Raw genomic sequence first — 17,943 nt, 5'->3', positions numbered from 1 at the left:
TTTTACTATAAAATCCAATTTTTTTAGTGTAAAAAAAAAAAAACTCAAATTTTTCGAGATTTATTATACCCCAGGGATGGAAAACGTCCAAATCCAAAAAATCCGGCATCTCCGACCTATATAGGTTGTATATAAGTTAGTGGGAGAAGTTCCTATCCTGCATAAATTTCTTTCAGCAGTAATTAGCCTGAAAAACAGACTTTCTGACCTTTCGGTCAAAAATTCAGGTTTTTTGGGAAAAGGCCTGAAAAAATCGAGCGATTCAGGGAAAAAACTCAGAAAAACAACGTACGATTTGGATTTTCACTCGATTTTCTATCATGTTTGGCCCCAGTCCAATTAAATTATGCTTTTTAAATAATAAATAAGGTCCAATCATGGATTCTAGTTTGGTCTGACTTTTTTTATTTTTAAAAAATACTCCTAGGTCCTAGGTGTTTTTTCTTAAAGAGATGGTATACAACCATATGCACTCTTCACTATTTCCAAGTTGAGTGCTTCTACAGTTTGTCTCTAGATATCAAGTTTGTCTTTGAACCATTTTATGGTCCTGACTCCAGGTTCAATTTCTCTGTTTGTTTTAATAAGCAACAATGACATTTGTTTATTATATTGTGCATCTATCCTCTACATCTTTTAAACTTACTTCTTAGCATCTTTCCTGACAGTTTATTATGTCTTACACTGGACAAGTTAGCACTTTTAAAACTAAGAGAAACTTTCTGAAAGTGTAACACGCTGGCACATACCTGTACTATTTGACTAGCACAAAGTCACCCATAACAAATAGCTGTGAGCCGAGCAGCGAATAATAATGAACTACATTTATAACCAAGGCATAGGGACATGGCTAAGCATCTTAAGAGTTGCTGTGGGATTGTTCCTTTGCCTTGCTAAGAATACTAATCCCAATACTATTTAATCCTGTAATGGGCCAGTTTACCCTCAGAGTTTGCATCAGAAATTTGTTTAGGTCAAGGAATTACCTATGATCGTATATACTTATTATATGGTATCTCATTATAGTTTATGAGAAAACCTAGGCACAACATATGCCTAAATATACTTTGACTTCTTAGTGGGTTGACTAAACCATTCCTTTAAGTTAATGATTACTGTTATAGATGCAATATGTCTATAAGGATTTTCATTCATCCAGATCATGCTATACAGCAGGGATCCCCAACCTTTTGAACCCGTGAGCAACATTCAGAAGTAAAAGGAGTTTGGGAGCAACACTAGCATGAAAAATATTCTTGGGGTGCCAAATAAGTGCTGCGATTGGCCGTTTGGCAGCCCCTATGTGGATTGTCAACCTACATTGAGGCTCTGTTTGGCAGTTCACCTGATTTTTATACAACCAAAACTTGCCTCCAAGCCTGGAATTCAAAAATAAGCATCTGCTTTGAGGCCACTGGGAGCAACATCCAAGGGGTTGGAGAGCAACAAGTTACTCACGAGCTACTGGTTGGGGATCACTGCTATACAGTATAAACAGCTGGACTTTTGTATTCTTGAAAATGCTTTTAAATATTTTAAAGATTCTAAGAAACCAATTTCCATAAGACTTATTTCTACTACATATTGTTTAAAATATGTGACTTTTTAATAGGGATCAATTGTTATTTATTTTTCCTTTGATGCTCCTTCCACATGCCTTTGAATTGAAAGGGAAGGGATGTCAGGTGGGGAAGGTAATTTTGACTGCGTTAACTGTTCCTGAGAGCTTATTTGCCGAATCCAGAGTCATTTCTGGGGCTGGTGCAATCCCGTTGCTGTTTCCCCCCCCTCACCTGGTTCGTGCTTACCTCTTTGGTGTCTGAGAAGGCTGGGGGGCGGGGAGACATTGCTATTGTGCTCTCTGCACTAAAAGAGCAGAGCTTCTATTTTAAAAACAGAAATGTGTCTCTTAATTTAAAGCTACCATCATACTTTTGTATGATGTTTGTCTCTAAATTATACTCTTGTGCTCCTGTAGGAAGTTTAGCAGAAAACCTGTATTGCAGATTTCATCATTGGTTTTCAGACGACCCTTGTAGGAAGGTATTCCATTGTTTCATATGCAATAGTCATGAATATATGAATACCATTGTCTTGCAAATATAATTGCTTGTCGAAAAGATTGGTCATCAAATCAAAGCACGTAAAAACAGCAATTATATTTTTATTTACGATTTTTATTTTATCACCCCATTGGCCATACTTGTTCAAATATTATTATACAAATTATGGCACAACTAGAACATTCCAACCAGTGCAGTCACATCAATGATCGACATCTATGGCAACGTCTTCCCCCCCACAACACATGTTGTTTTAAAAGAATTGAGAAAGGAAAATTCATTGGGATTTGCTAAAATGCTAGGCACCCCCACCAAATAAGTGAATGAAATCCTTTGCAGTTTAATTATTGTTACTGGTGATTATATAGTGAATAAAGTACCACTCTTGTAAAATATAAGGATATTATAAGTTACCGAGGAGTTTCATGACCATATAAAAACACGAGGCAGAAGGCTGAGTGTTTTTATACAGGTCATGCAACTCCGAGGTAACTTCTAATATCCTCATATTTTGCAACTGGAGGTTCTTTATTTATTATAATACAGTGAGTCATGTGACAGAAATGACATCAGAACTCACCGTTTATAACTGATGACATCAGAACTCACTGTTTATAAGGTTATAATTTACAGGATATTCAACCTCAACCAACTAACTGCATTTCAGGTTGGAGAGCCAGAATTAAGAGGCAAATAAAAAACAAAACAAACTCAATAAATGTTAAGAGGGATTTAAAACTGCCTTGGGTGGCTCCTTACAGCTCTTTTTCCAAGAATAATTTTTCTTTAGAATGTATATTTAAAAAAAACTCATATATTCTCATTCACTTTCTTTTTAGGTTGCTGTAAAAATTATAGATAAAACGCAACTTAACTCATCTAGTCTACAGAAGGTAAGAAATATTGTAGTATTACTAAATGCAAATAAATAGATTGTTTAGAAAGTTTTTTTCCTGAATAACTATAAAAATGTGAAAAGAAAAGCCTACTGCATCTTAACTTCTTTACACCACAAACTGTACAGAAATACATTCTTTTTCCAGAACTAATATTGTAAAATAGTATATCTTTGCGTGATGAGAATATTTTGCAGACCTGTATAATATGCAGAAGCCTGGGATTACAGATAAGTGGTTGCAGTATAGGGAGATCATGTACAGAGGTGCTTCGATGCTTTGCTTTGATAGAAAAAGATACTGTTAAACCAATAATTTTTACATGAGTATTTTTGTTATTCATACTTTGTAAAGTTATCACATTTATTATTATTATATTGAAATTAGAGGACTGGTATCGCCATGAAGTTATTTTTGTTTTTGCCAGATGGGGAAATAGCAATGGTTTTGCCAAATGAATGGTTTCAAGTTTTTGCAGGTGGTGAAACACATGTTGCCCCTCTATATACTTTCATGGTAATTTCCCAGATGATGCTGTGCAATTAAATCATTTAGCTGACCTGGAATTGCACCAGCAGGGTGTGGGTGATCACTGTGAAAATCTATGGAGTGGCTCCTTTGAGCATTTTGTTGCTTGCGCAAGTGGAAATGACATGGGTGGAAAGATGCACTGTTAATGCTGTGGTCTATATCCTTCTGCACGTGTTTATGCTACATGAGCGTATTTTATTCTATAGTTCTGTGTACAGCTATGAATGGCATTTCAATTCTGTTTGTTTCTGTGGAAGAACTAAACCCATTGTATTCTATCTGCTATATAAACATGTGCCCTCTTTCCCAGTTTAAGTGTGAATATCTGCCACCATGGATATACAGTATTTGTTTTTTTATAGGTACAGGTATAGGATCCGTTATCCAGAAAGCTCCGAATTACGAAAAGACCGTAGTCTCCATTATAATCAAATTATCCAAATTTTTAAAGACAATTTCCTTTTTCGCTTTAGTAATAAAACAATACCTTGTACTTGATCCAAACTAAAATATAATTAATCATTATTTAAGGCAAACCAAGCCTATTGGGTTTATTTAATGTTTACATTCTATTCTAGTACACTTAAGACATGAAGATCCACTTTACTAAAGACCCCTTATCTGGAAACCCCCAGGTCTATAGCATTCTGGATAACAGATCCCATACCTGTATTATTGCTTCTAAAGCAAATGCACAATATCTACCAGTGTAGGGTAACTATTTAGTATATTGAGAAATATACATATTTTTGGGTAGTAAAGTCTGAAAAACTGACTGACAGGCAGGTTCTCTACCTGTGTATAGGGCCTTTCCAATGGCTTCCCCTACAGGTTTGAAATCCTGGTGGGTCTGGAAATCTCTTTGTTATGATCTGAGCATTGACTTTGGGGGGCAAATGATCAGCTCACCCCAACTTTTCAATTACAATAAAATTAAATCCCCATAGAACAATATTTCTGGCTACTGGAGTCCCTGTCCCTGTATAAAAGCTGGAAAGAGGCAGAAGAGCAAGGCAAAATAAATGAAAAACAATAATTGAAACTGTTAAAAATTGGAAACTATATAATATATTAAACGTTAACTTACTTGTCAAATTCAGTACTGTGTGCCAAAGCCAGTGATAAAGTGGTTCCGAAGGTTTTCACCAGTCCTTAATAATATGATTGCTGCAGTTGTGAGGCCTTGTGTGCTGTACCCATAATAGTTGTTTTAAAAAACCCAGTGTTAATTTTTTTTTTCTTCCAGCTTTTCAGAGAAGTGAGGATCATGAAAGTTTTAAATCACCCTAACATAGGTATTTTTCATTCTTTGTCATCTTGGTATATTTTGTGATTTCCTGTTTTTTTTTTATTGCTTATCAATTCTATTCAGTTTCTTCACTTATTGGTAAATCCTGAATTATTTCCTATACTCTTTCCTGTCCCTTCCTGTTTTTTACATTCATTTTTATTTAGTCTTCTCTCTTTTGTCTTTTTTTTTTTTAATATCAAACTATATTCATTGTTGTCTTTTTTTTTAATATCAAACTATTTTCATGGTTGTCTATTATTTGGTTTTCATAACTCTCCTCTCTTGCAGTTAAGTTATTTGAGGTTATTGAAACTGAGAAGACTCTGTATCTTATTATGGAGTATGCTAGTGGAGGTATGATCCGTTCTTTTATTTGAAAAGCAAGTAAATACTTTGTAATATCCCTTATATGCATTTGTACACTTCAAAGATTTCCCAAAGAGGTTTCTGGGGCATTTTATTGCTGTAAAAAACATAGTTATTTGTAGTATCTCTATATACCTTATGCACATCAGTGATGTTGTACAATTTTTCTGTACTGCTTCTTTTTCAGTCTTGGTGCATCCAAATATTATTCTCATTTGCTATGTCTGGTCTACATTTTTTTCTGGATGGTATAAGCTGTATGTGGCTTTGTTTTCAAATACATATGATTTATTTTCTAAATTGTTTCATGTATTCCAGGAGAAGTGTTTGATTACCTTGTTGCACATGGACGGATGAAAGAGAAAGAAGCCCGTGCCAAATTCCGGCAGGTGAATGCCTTTAGATATTAATGCTTATCTTCCAAAATCAATAGCAGTAGGAACCCAGTACTTTTATTTTAAATAGTTTTGTTCTTTTATTTATTTATTTTTTTAAATCTGTTTAAATTTTAGAAATGGTCATATGAATGGTTACATTTAGGCATATGTAATAGATTTTTTTTTCTTTTGGCCACCACTCAAATAGCTCATTTGTTTATTTGATTGACATTGTGTAAATAATATGTTAATACAATCCTATCAGCATGGTTGTAAATTAATTTACCTACCATATGCAGCTTGCCTATTGTCTTTTTATAGCCATTATCATTTTTTTCTTGAATTATGAGCACTGAATTTTCTTTATTTCAGATTGTATCTGCTGTACAGTATTGCCATCAAAAGTTAATTGTGCATAGAGACTTGAAGGTAAGTTGTTACAGAGACATGGTACGTCGATATGTTAATTGGGGGGGTCAGATTGTTTTAGGTTACATAAAACAAATTATTTCATGCAAATATTTATTACATTGATATCTATACCTATTGCTACAACCTCACGGGGGGAAAAAAACAAGAACAGTTAACATATGCATTGCTGTACAGTGAAGAGGCAGAACCTCACAGCAAGTACATTTAAAAAAACATTGTGACCTTTGTATTTACCTTTAGAGCAATGACACAGAAGGAGATTTGTGACCCGCAGTAAATCTGTTACTTGTATGTGATAAATCTCCCGAAAATACCCTACCATCCAGATCCATTAGAATAACTGCATGTAAAATAATTTACATGCAGTGGTCCTAGGTAATTGCGTGATAATGCCTTTGCACATGTTTTCTCACAATTAGCTAGGATCACTGCTTACATGCAGAGATTCTAATGCATCCTGATGGCAAGGTATTTTCCTGCAGGCAACAGATTCACTATGATTTGATATCCACTGATTTTAAGTTTTCCCTCATTTTACATTGTTGTTTTGTGGTTGCCACCTATAGATTATGCATAATACATTTCCCTGGTTTTACATTTTCCAGGATTTTACACCATTTTGTCTGGTCCCCTGAAAAAAACGTAAAATGGGGGTTTTACTGTAATTTTAATCATCATTGCAATATACATCCAATACACTTTTGTCTGTCCCAGTCTATTCTTCTGGTGGCTCAGACTGTTGATACAGTGTAAGGCAAGCCAGCTGATTAACAGACCTGTCTTTGCTAGGGAACTAAGACAGGTGCAACATTGAAGTTAGGCAAATGCTGATTTCAGTGACAATTGTTTTCACAAATAACTTTAAAAACACTGAAATTCTTTAAAAAATGTGTATTGGAAATTTGCTTAGAATTCTGTTTTGTTTTTAGGGGGTTGACTCCCCCTAATGCACAAAAATCCCTCCCCCCCTGACCTACCTGTCCCCCCGAGCAAATGCCCCTAACTTGTTACTCACCCCTCTGCGCAGGTCCTGTCCACGGAGTTCACAGGCGCCATCTTCTCCCGAGTGGTCTTCTTCCTGGATTAATCTGCATCTTCTGGGGCATGCGCAGTAGGAGCATTTACCGGTACGTATTTACTGTGCATGCGCCGAAAGTCACAAAGTTTTCTACTTGACTTTCCGTGCATGCGCAGTAGATCCGTACTGGTAAATGCCAAAAAACGTCCATCAAAGCAGGAAGACCGCTTGGGAGAAGATGGCACCTGTGAACTCCGTGGACAGGACCTGCGCAGAGGGGTAAGTAACAAGTTAGAGGCATTTGCCCGGGGGGACAGGTAGGCCAGGGGGGAGAAGGGAGGGCAGACAACACAGGGAGGGGGGGGAGTGATTTTTGCGCCTAGGGGGTTTCCTTCTCCTTTAAGGAACTCTCCTCTTCAGTAGTTTCTGAGGTGTGGTTGTATGTGCTCTTAAGGAATTGATGCCAGGATGGTATACTGCCAATACAACACGATTCTTGCTTAAAGGAGAACTAAAGCTTAACTAAAGAAGTAGCTAGAAATATTGTACATGATGTTTTGTGCTTCTGTACCAGCTCAAGGCAACCATAGCCCTTTAGAAGTAAATATATGTGTCTCCAAAGTTTCCCAGTAGCTGTAGTAGCCCATCTTGTTTTCTGCTGATTCACTGCACATGCTCTGTGCTGCTGTCACTTACTGAGCTTAGGGACCCACTCACAATATACAGTACACATAGAATATAAATGTCACAATATGAGGCTGATTATTGCTTAATAATTACTACATGGCAGCTCAGAAACCCTTGCAATTAGCATCAGTATTTAATAATCAGCCCTGTAGCATCAGCTTATATTACAGACAACCCTCATTTTCTGCTGGATAATTAGCGACAACCCCTAAGCTTAGCTTCTCAACAGCTGCTCAGAGCCCACTGAGCATGTGAGTGTCGCAGACACTTTCCAAGATGGTGACCCCTGTGACAAGTTTGGATTATTGCTGCTATTGACAAGCTGAAACTTTAGGCTGATGCAATAAGTTCAGTATATAAAATGTCATTTTTAGCTACATTAGTTTTTCGGTTTTAGTTCTCTTTTAATTGAGGAAATGGGCACTGTGGTATGAACCCGAGGGGTGGTTAGGATTACTTATCTAAAATATGACCCCTGTCATTAGGAATTATTATAACATGACCTCTGAACATGACCTCTGAAAAATACAGAATTTCTTTTGGCTGTGTTATTTTGCACATTTTTATTTAGTTTTTTTTTCTTGTTTTGACACAGGCTGAGAACTTGCTGCTAGACTCAGACATGAACATTAAGATTGCAGACTTTGGCTTCAGCAATGAATTCACGTTTGGGAACAAGCTAGACACATTTTGTGGAAGCCCTCCCTATGCAGCACCTGAACTTTTTCAGGGCAAGAAGTATGATGGTCCTGAGGTTGATGTATGGAGTTTGGGTGTTATTCTCTATACACTTGTTAGCGGTTCTCTTCCCTTTGATGGGCAGAACTTGAAGGTAAGTGGACCTCAGAAAAATGTTTGATGGACAGATCTCTCAAGGGCTGCTAAAAGCTTAATTCAACATTGTCTTTTGTTATATGTTGTAGGACGTAAAATATGTAAGGATATGTAAATTAGGTTAGAGGTCCAGTTTCAGAGTATTTATTGGACATTAGCCAATATTTTGCACCCTAAAAGAACTGAAGAAGGTTAATGGTACCATAGTGATATGGAAGATAAGTGCAGGTTTTTCCAAAGGGGTTGGACTGAAAAATGTGTATGGTACAGGGCTTTTGGCAGTGTTATAATCTACTTTAGAAGTCTCGTCATACTTTTTGTTTATAAAGAAGACAAACTTCAAAGTGTCCGTTTAAAATATTTAGTGAGAAAAATCATCCAAAATTACATTGGTGTGTGGCAAAAGTGTAAGTGAACCCCTAGGATTTTCAGTTCTTTTGAAGGGGAAATTAGAGTCAAATGTTTAATGGAATGATAATCGGGTGATAATGTGGGAGGCCCTGTACTATTTAAAGAACAGAAATCTGGGTCTTCATTATCCAGTGATCTTAACATCACAAGTTTTTCATGGCTTGAGATTTCTGAGGATTCAAAAACAGTTATTGATGCTCATCTGGCTTAAAAATGTTACAGTCAGGCAGACTTTGTACAAATACAACAACAGCAGTTGTCAACCAACACAGATCACAACAAGAGCAAGGTGCTTAACACTAGGAGAGAATGTACAAGGAACTAAAGGCCTCTTTTGCACTGGTGAATGTCCGTGTTCATGAGTTCAGGAGAGCACAATACAATAATCGCAAAAGCCATTACTATACACAAAGAGCATTGCTGCTCAGGGCCTGGGATCCCAGTGCTGCAAGGCAGTATTATTATCTCCCTATACCACAAAGGCTATCTCTACCATAGATCACCATAGATTAACAAATACAACCCTATTTGTAAATTAGCATATGTTTTTCAGAAATTCGATATGTTTCAACTCATTATGTTGTCTTTGTGCTATTTGCAATTACATATAGGCTTTAAATGATTTGCAAATTATTGCGTTCTGTCTTATTTACACAGTGTCCCAACTAAATGTATATTTATATACAGTATGTACCTTGTATGCACTTTACAGATCATTCTCATACCTCAATGGAGCATTCCAAAGATATGCGCGATCACTCAGTTTTATCAAGATCTACTTGTATGCTTTTGGATTGTGTTGGGAAACCTGAGCACCCATATTTATAGTGATCAAACACAGAAGTTAATAAAGAGATGCTGTAATTTGTTTTCGATCTGTTTCATTCTTTTCCCCCCCCCCTACCCTTAGGAGTTGCGTGAGCGAGTATTACGTGGGAAATATCGTATTCCTTTTTACATGTCCACGGATTGTGAAAACCTGCTAAAGAAATTTCTCATATTAAACCCCTCCAAGAGGGGTACACTTGAGGTGAGAATAGTTGCTAAGCCCAACTAGTCTTACATATGCAACGAGCACTTAATGAAAATATAGATATATGTGCTATAAGACTGTACACTTTAGCCTTAAATAATGTTGCAAAACAAGAAACAAACTGTTTTTGACTTGACCATTTTTTTTGTAAAAAATGACTGAAATACTTATTTACCCTGAAGCTCAGGTTTATATCCTTGCATGGTAACTTGATTTAGTGGGGGGCAAGACTGGCCATTTTCCTTCTATATAAAGTTATACAGGTGTGGGACCAATTATCTAAAATGCTTAGGACCTGGGGGGTTTCTGAATAAGGGGTCTTTCTGTAATTTGGATCACCATGCTTGTCTACTGAAAAAAAAAATTTAAACATTAAATTAAGCCAACAGTATTGTTTTGCCTCAAGTAAGGATTAATTATATAATGGTTAAGATCAAGTACAAGGTACTATTTTGTCATTGCAGAGAAGAAGAAAATCATTTTTAAAAATTTGAATCAGTTAAAATGGAGTCTGAGATGGCCTTCCTTTAATTCGGAACTTTCTGGATAACTGGTTTCTGGATAGCGGATCCTATGTGTGTAGAAAAGTTTATATATGTGTATAGATTTGAAAATATATTAACCTCTTAAATGCACATAAATATATCCTAGACAAAGCAGGTGTAGATAAAGAGGCTGCTGTTTATTTTACACTGCTTTTCAATGTCTGTTGGTTCCACTGCACTGTTTAGCAAATGGTGCTGTTACCTTTAGGCTAAAACTATGAGAAAATTTAGCTGGAAGCCCAAACATTCTGTTCAAAGGGCAACTGCTATCATTTCCATACATTTTTCAGATAATGGCCATTATAAACCAATACAGTATATTTTCCTTTGAAAATTAAATATAAAGTCATGTCCCATCCGTTAATGCTTCATTTACTTTTAGCTAAGTGATCATCTGAATTGGCGTGGTCACCCCTTGAAAAATGTTTATTAATTTCTGATAAGAGCCATTTCAAAATCTTGTTTGCATAATTCACTTTAGCAAATAATGAGGGATCGCTGGATGAATGTTGGACATGAAGAAGATGAACTGAAGCCCTATGTGGAGCCTATTCCAGATTACAAGGACCCCAAAAGAACAGGTCTGTTTGTTGTCCAGCTGAAAAGGAAATATATATAAATTAAAACCCCCAGACATTTTCTGTTCACTAGTGTTATGCATCATAATTCCAATTATAGATTGCCACCTAAGCTTTTTGACTCAGAGAAAAAGTTTATGGGTTTTTTTTTCTCTTTTATTTTTACAAAAACCTACCTCTAGGATTTTTAGAAAGGTATCCTTTGCACTAAGGGAGATGTTCTCTGTGTCCTCACAGAGGACTTACTATATCAAGCATTTTTGTGTTTGGGGAAATATACAAAAACTTCATGAAATAAGAATGGAACCATAGTGGAGACTGCACATAAGTTACCATTTGTAACGATGAAGTGATAACATATTTTTCTCCTGTATGAGAGAGCTTGTGGCTCTTCGGTCAAATGTTTTTAAGCCAAAAAGCTCTGCAAACTTTTTCCTCTGGCTACACATTCAGATACTTCTCATGTATAATGTTATTGAAGGAGAACAAACCCCCTTCTGACTGTTTGTAACTGGCTGCAGAACTGCAGAGTAGCATAGTGGGGTTCTCGCTTTCACTGCACATTGCAAAAGATTGCTGACCATAGAGCCAGAAGTAAGGTGTCATGGTAGATAAGGCTGTTCCACTCTGCAGTTTTGTAGCCTGTGCAGGGGCCAGTATAATCTTAAATGCAGGTGGGGATGTGGCTGGATGGGCATGCCTTTGCAGGGGGAAATTCTTTTAACACATACTAGAGTCTGTTTTCAGAATGGGATGTAGTTCTTATTTGTGTTAATTCAATTATAATAGCTTTACCGTGTATGTTAAATATTTGTTTTGTAAATTTTCCATAAACAGAGTTAATGATAACCATGGGCTATTCTCGTGAGGAAATCTCAGATTCTCTAGTTAACCAGAAATACAATGAGGTCATGGCTACTTACCTACTGCTGGGTTACAGAACATCTGAGGTATGAAATTCTACTTTTATAGCTAGTCAGTATCTACCTAATGATATTTTTGTCTTTATTGTATATTATAGCAGTAAACCATGAGTTTTAAAATCCCAGATTTTACATATTTGCAGTTACAAATGTTGCCTATAACACACTATAGTGTTAAGCCATTTTATAAGTGTCTTAACAAGCACTAATGACATTACCAGTAATAAACAGTGTCACCGAGCTGAAACAGTAAAGTGAGATGCTAGAGAAGCCTAGGTTTGATGGACCCTGCCCTAAGAAAAGTTGCTTGGAATTCAAGCAATAGAGGACAGACTAGCCACACATATTGCAGTCAAAAGGCTGTTTTACAGATTAATTTGTTCACAAAGTTTAGTAATTCTTGAGAACACTTACGTCAAGTGTTCCAGTAGTAATGCAGGGGTTGCAAATGTCTTGCTCAGCATCTCTCCTAACCCACCCTTTTCAACCCAGGCCCAACCAAGCCCAAGCTTCAGAAGAGACTTTTATACTTGAGCCTTACCTGCTCTCTGTGGTGATGTCATAGATTACATCAGAGGGAACAGGTTTGGCACAAAACTATCCCACTATGCAATTTTTTTTCTCTCTTTCGATTGAAAACTGGGCAATGGCACACACAGCACTTTGTCAATTTCTGGAGATTGCCCCTCCTTAAAATGACAAAGCATCAGATAAATGTAAATGCAGAAGAATAGAGATTGCATTATGTAAAACAATTGTTTTCATCGCAATTAAGCTGGATGGCAATGTCATCTTCTGCATTCTTAAGTCAAAGCTTGTATAAAAAACTTAAATGTCTTTGGGAAAATAACCATATACTTTTAATATATAATAAGTGAAACAAACCAATGTCATCTGTTCTTATGGTTACATGATACCCAGCATTTTGTATTTCTACCTACTCTAGGAGTTTTGTTTATATATCTCAGATCTTTTCAATTTTGTTTTTATACTTTAATTTTGTTCTATATACTTTTTAGATGGATAATGACAACTTAACTCTGAAGCCCAGACCCCCACCAGACATCAGTAATAGTATAGTCACGTCACCTGCTCACAAAGTGCAGCGCAGTGTATCAGCCAATCCCAAGCAGAGGAGACTCAGTGACCAGGGTGAGTGCTTTATATTTTAATATATATATATGTATTTATTTTCCTTTCCCTGCCATATGATGGATTTGTTTGTAAATTTGTAGGTGGGAATATTTCAGTTCTTCTATGCTGCAGAATGCATGAAAGCAGGAGTAGGTTGGTGGCCCCCTATTGAGCCAATTATGCAAAAGACAGCAAATCTGTCTTTTGCATATCACCACAGGAGGCAGTGACTACTTTCCCTTGAAAATCCTTCTTGGCAAAAGACTTTCTGCCACAGTGTGGCAGTGAGTTAATGTTCAGCCACCCAACCTGTGTGAAAAGAAGGTGATGATGTTGATGATGAAGGGTGTGGCCAGTCAGCCCAAGAGATAATGGAAGCTTAAGCGTAAACTAAAACTACAAGCTGAACCGGTAACACCTTCGTAAAGACAGGGTAGGGGAAGGAAATTAAAAATTGTGATACAGTCCCTTCGATATCTGAATTAAATGTATAAAAAGACATGCAAAATTAATGCATTGTGACCATGGTTTTTGTTATTTTGGAACTTTAGCACACAGCTAGCATGTTTTTCTTTTTGTATCTTTTTTCCCCACTCAGTTTTGGTAATTTTAAACTACTGGTGAGTGTTAATCTGCCCTTTTCTTCTTTTTCCTTTTCATTAATATTTGTTTGCTTCTTCCTTTTTCTCCCCTTATTGGAAGGATGACAGTCTGAATCTGTTCAACATCTGACCTGTGCTTAAAAACCCAGTATATAAGCTTTTGGCCTACGGGGTATTCCATGAAACTGGAAATGTTAAAATACAAGAGGTCCTCTGCACTCACCCATTCTCAATATGCTAAGAACATTAAGACATTTTGTGCATTATGCTACTAAAAACTATGTCATTCATCCCTGCTCTGGCCAGTCTTCGGGTCAGGGCACACAGGCAGATTCGGGAAGATTAGTCGCCCGGCGGCAAATCTCCTCTTCTTCAGGGCGACTAATCTCCCCGAACTGCCTTCCCACTGGCCAAAATGTAAATCTCCAGCGGGATAACACTCGGAGCGATTTGATTTCCGAAGTTGCCTCACGTGGAAACTTCGGGGGACTTTGGAAAACCAATTGCTCCAAGTGCCATCCTGCCGGCGACTTACATTTCAGCTGGCGGGGAGGCAGTTCGGGGAGGTTAGTCGCCCCGAAGAAGAGAAGATTTGTCGCTGGGCAACTAATCTTCCTGAATCTGCACGTGTGCCCTGACACTTACTCTCATTTCAATTTAGATTCATTAAATGGGTTGTTCACCAACACTTTTTTCAGTTCAGATGGTTTCAAATAGTTCACCAAAAATAGACTTTTTCCAATTACTTTCTGTTTTCTATATGTGACCGTGTGAAGTGTAATTTTTTTTACCTTCTTAAAGCCGCTCGGGGGGCGGGGGTCGATGACCCTGTAAACTGTTCTAAATTTTTTTTATTATTAAAAAAATTATTATTTCTGTGGTACAATCTGAAAACAAACTTAACTGAAAAATGTTTTTGGAAGGTGAACAACCCCCTTAAGAAGAATTCGTCATTATTATACATTTTTTCCCATTTATACAAGTTTTACCCGAAAACCTTTTTATGGACTACTAAGGGGATTACCTGACCAACTGGCATTGGTCACTACTTATGTATAAACTATAACAAAGGGGAAGTTTGATCACCAATAAATTATTAACTATTAAGTGGTTAATAATGTATTGGTGACCACAAAATTCATGCAGATACCTGCACTCGCCCATTATCACAATATATTTAGGCTATTCAGACGTATTAAACAAAACACGGATTGTTTGTCCTTATGTTGCAATATATTCAAGGTGGCCAACTACATCAAAATCATCCTTAGTCTGGTAGTCTTACACTCATTTTAATCCGGCACCAGTTTATGCATATGCCGTCCCCAGCATCTTCCATATGCAGTCCATTTCATTGATAGACCATATGTACTGTTGTGGGGAAATGCACTTTTTATCAAATATGAACTATATTTTTGTAGTTTTGGATCTGTTTTCTTGCTTAATATTAGCAAGAGGGTTTGCAGGATAGAATCATCTCTTTATTCAAACTTTTCTTCTTATCCCCTAAACACTTTCTTTAAATTAATATGAGAATTCCTCCAAATATTTTCATACTGTCAAAGTCATTAATGTACTTGCCTTGTTCCCTATTAAACTAATGTTATTACTATTGCAAGCTATGTGGCTCTGACCCTGATGAACAAGTCCATAAATTATTTGTCACTCTCAGCTGGACCAGCCATCCCCAACTCCAATTCCTACTCCAAGAAAACCCAAAGCAACAATGCTGAAAACAGGCGACCTGAGGATGAGAAAGAAAGTGGGCGCAAATCCAGCAGCACTGTCAGAGTTCCACCAAGTCCTCTTTCTGGGCTTGACAGAAAGAAGACAACGCCAACCCCATCTACGGTCAGTTCTTAAAGACCCAGTTTTACAGTTGCCTACATTGTGTTATACATCATTACTTATTATGTGAGAGGCATTTATATAGTTCAAACAATGTTTTTGAGATTTTTCTTCTTTGTTCTCAAAGACGTTCATGTCACGGCAATGGCCACCCTTCAGCAGTTCAGATTTCATGTAAATATGAATTAGAGTGTTCCTTAAAGGGATACTGTCATGGGAAAAAAATGTTTGTTTTTGTTTTTTTTCAAAACACATCAGTTCTTCTGCACTAAAATCCGTTTCTCAAAAGAGCGAACAGATTTTTTTATATTTAATTTTGAAATTTGACATGGGGCTAGACATATTGTCAATTTCTCAGCTGCCCCAGTCATGTGACTTGTGCTCTGATAGACTTCAGTCACTCTTTACTGCTGTACTGCAAATTGGAATGATATCACCCCCTCCTCCCCCCACCCCCAGCAGCCTAATAACAGAATAAGGGGTAACCAGATAACGGCTCCCTAACACAAGATAACAGCTCCGTGGTAGATCTAAAAACAGCACTCAATGGTAAAATCCAGGTCCTGCTGCGACACATTGTTACATTGAGTAGGAGAAACAGCCTGCCAGAAAGCAGTTCCATCCTAAAGTGCTGGCTCTTTCTGAAAGCACATGACCAGGCAAAATTACCTGAGGTGGCTGCCTACACACCAATATTACAACTAAAAAAAATACACTTGTTGGTTCAGGAATTAAATTTTATATTGTAGAGTGAATTATTTACAGTGTAAACTGTAATTTAGAAATAAAAACTACATCGTAAAAATCATGACAGAATCCCTTTAAACATATGGTTAATTAAGCATTCACAATAACATATTTTTTTTTATGCCTAAAGGTAATATTGATTTCAGAATAGTGTTGGGTAAACCAGACTCTGTGCTCAGCTCAGGGCTCTTTAAGACACAAAATTGCAGTTTTAAAATAAGAATTCTGGCAGTTGTGCTCTCACCCACCTCGACGCTGAAAAGTTGGGGGGGGGGGGTTGCAGCACCAAGACACTAGATCCAAAAGGAAGAGTGTGAGGATCTCCAATAATCAAAAACAAATTTTGTTAAAAAAAAGTAGAAAATTTATTAGGACATAAAACCTAACGCGTTTCGTGCCTAATAGGGCACTTACTCATAAGGCTTTCAGCAATGGTTCAAATGGGCAACTTACATTTTTAGCTAATGTTGCATGTAAGTACACGTCTCTGGTGTTATACATACACACACTGCCTATGTATACAAGTACCTGACAGTTTTATAATATAAAGATTCTTTCAAATGCAATAATGTCTGTTAAACCTCTAGTGTATTTGACTGCAGTTTGTAAAGTTGTATTCATACTGTTGCTTTCTGTTGTTTTCAGTATAGAGGGCCTGGTGTGAGTTTTAAATATTGGACACTTTTCCCCCTACATTCAAATAGTCTGTATAATTGCTGCTTTTTTTTATCACTTTGCAGAACAGTGTACTTTCTACTGGCACTAATCGTAGTCGTAACTCACCAATGCTGGACAGAGCCTCACTTGTGCCTGGATCTGTACAGAATGGTAAAGACAGGTAAGACATGTTCTACCTTACCATAATACTTTTTTCTTTCTTCTTCTAATGGTCTGGTACAACATAAGTTGTCAAATCTTTAGTTGCTTGTTTAAGCTATTGCTTGCCGTTCACAATGCAACATACCTTTTGCAAAACACACTCTTTGCTACCCACTACTTTATATCATTTATAAGCCTTCAGCTCAGATGAAACACCTTTTATATTTGTTACCATGTACAGGCCAAGATTGTATCATCCCACTAGTGTCATGGATTTATTAGCCCATGCTTTATCATCAGTGTGCTGTCACCTTTTGGTCTCTAGAAAATATGTCCATAATACCTAGTCTTGTGTATCCCCACTGGAACAAGTCCATTTTGTCTGTGTCGAAAAAACCTTTTCATTACAGAAATTCCAGCTTCTCCCTTCCACATTCTTTCCTAGTCTGTGTCTCCATTTTCTGTTTTGTTTCCATTTGAATATCACTCTCAGCTTCTCCACACCTGGGTCCCGTGCTTCCACCGCTTCTGCCCCAGCCACCTCTGCTCGGATTCGGCAACACCAGAAATCCATGTCCACTTCTGTGCACCCTTCCAAACCCGCTCCTTCCTTGGAAGGCAACTGTGACGTTCAAAGGCCAAGGCAAGTCTATAGGGACACAAGGTCTTCGTTCTGATGAAGAGCATAGATCATAACTTAATTTTGCATTACAGGGAAGTGTTAATGGAAGTTAGCAGTGGCTTGTGATGTTTTCTTTATGTCCAGTGTAAATAGTAAGTTTAGAATTATATTTATCACATCCTCATA

General features: G+C 37.1%; 1 protein-coding gene across 11 annotated transcripts in view; it reads left to right on the top strand.

Moving 5' to 3' along the window:
* The window catches only part of mark2.L (microtubule affinity regulating kinase 2 L homeolog), a 97,324-nt gene that overhangs the window by 63,035 nt on the left and 16,346 nt on the right, over positions 1-17,943 (top strand). For 9 of the 11 annotated variants that reach the window (XM_018256486.2, XM_018256485.2, XM_018256484.2 and 6 more), the window contains 13 exon segments: positions 2,903-2,956; positions 4,737-4,785; positions 5,070-5,135; positions 5,466-5,536; positions 5,897-5,953; positions 8,257-8,493; positions 9,817-9,936; positions 10,966-11,065; positions 11,900-12,012; positions 13,005-13,137; positions 15,394-15,572; positions 17,057-17,154; positions 17,629-17,778. In XM_018256486.2, the coding sequence (XP_018111975.1) occupies positions 2,903-2,956; positions 4,737-4,785; positions 5,070-5,135; positions 5,466-5,536; positions 5,897-5,953; positions 8,257-8,493; positions 9,817-9,936; positions 10,966-11,065; positions 11,900-12,012; positions 13,005-13,137; positions 15,394-15,572; positions 17,057-17,154; positions 17,629-17,778 (1,427 nt within the window). 11 annotated transcript variants of the gene reach the window in all.

Source organism: Xenopus laevis, chromosome 4L (assembly GCF_017654675.1).
Source record: "Xenopus laevis strain J_2021 chromosome 4L, Xenopus_laevis_v10.1, whole genome shotgun sequence".
NCBI lineage: Eukaryota > Metazoa > Chordata > Amphibia > Anura > Pipidae > Xenopus > Xenopus laevis.
The sequence above is the reverse complement of the archived record's forward strand: the minus strand, read 5'-3'. Positions and strand labels throughout refer to the sequence as shown.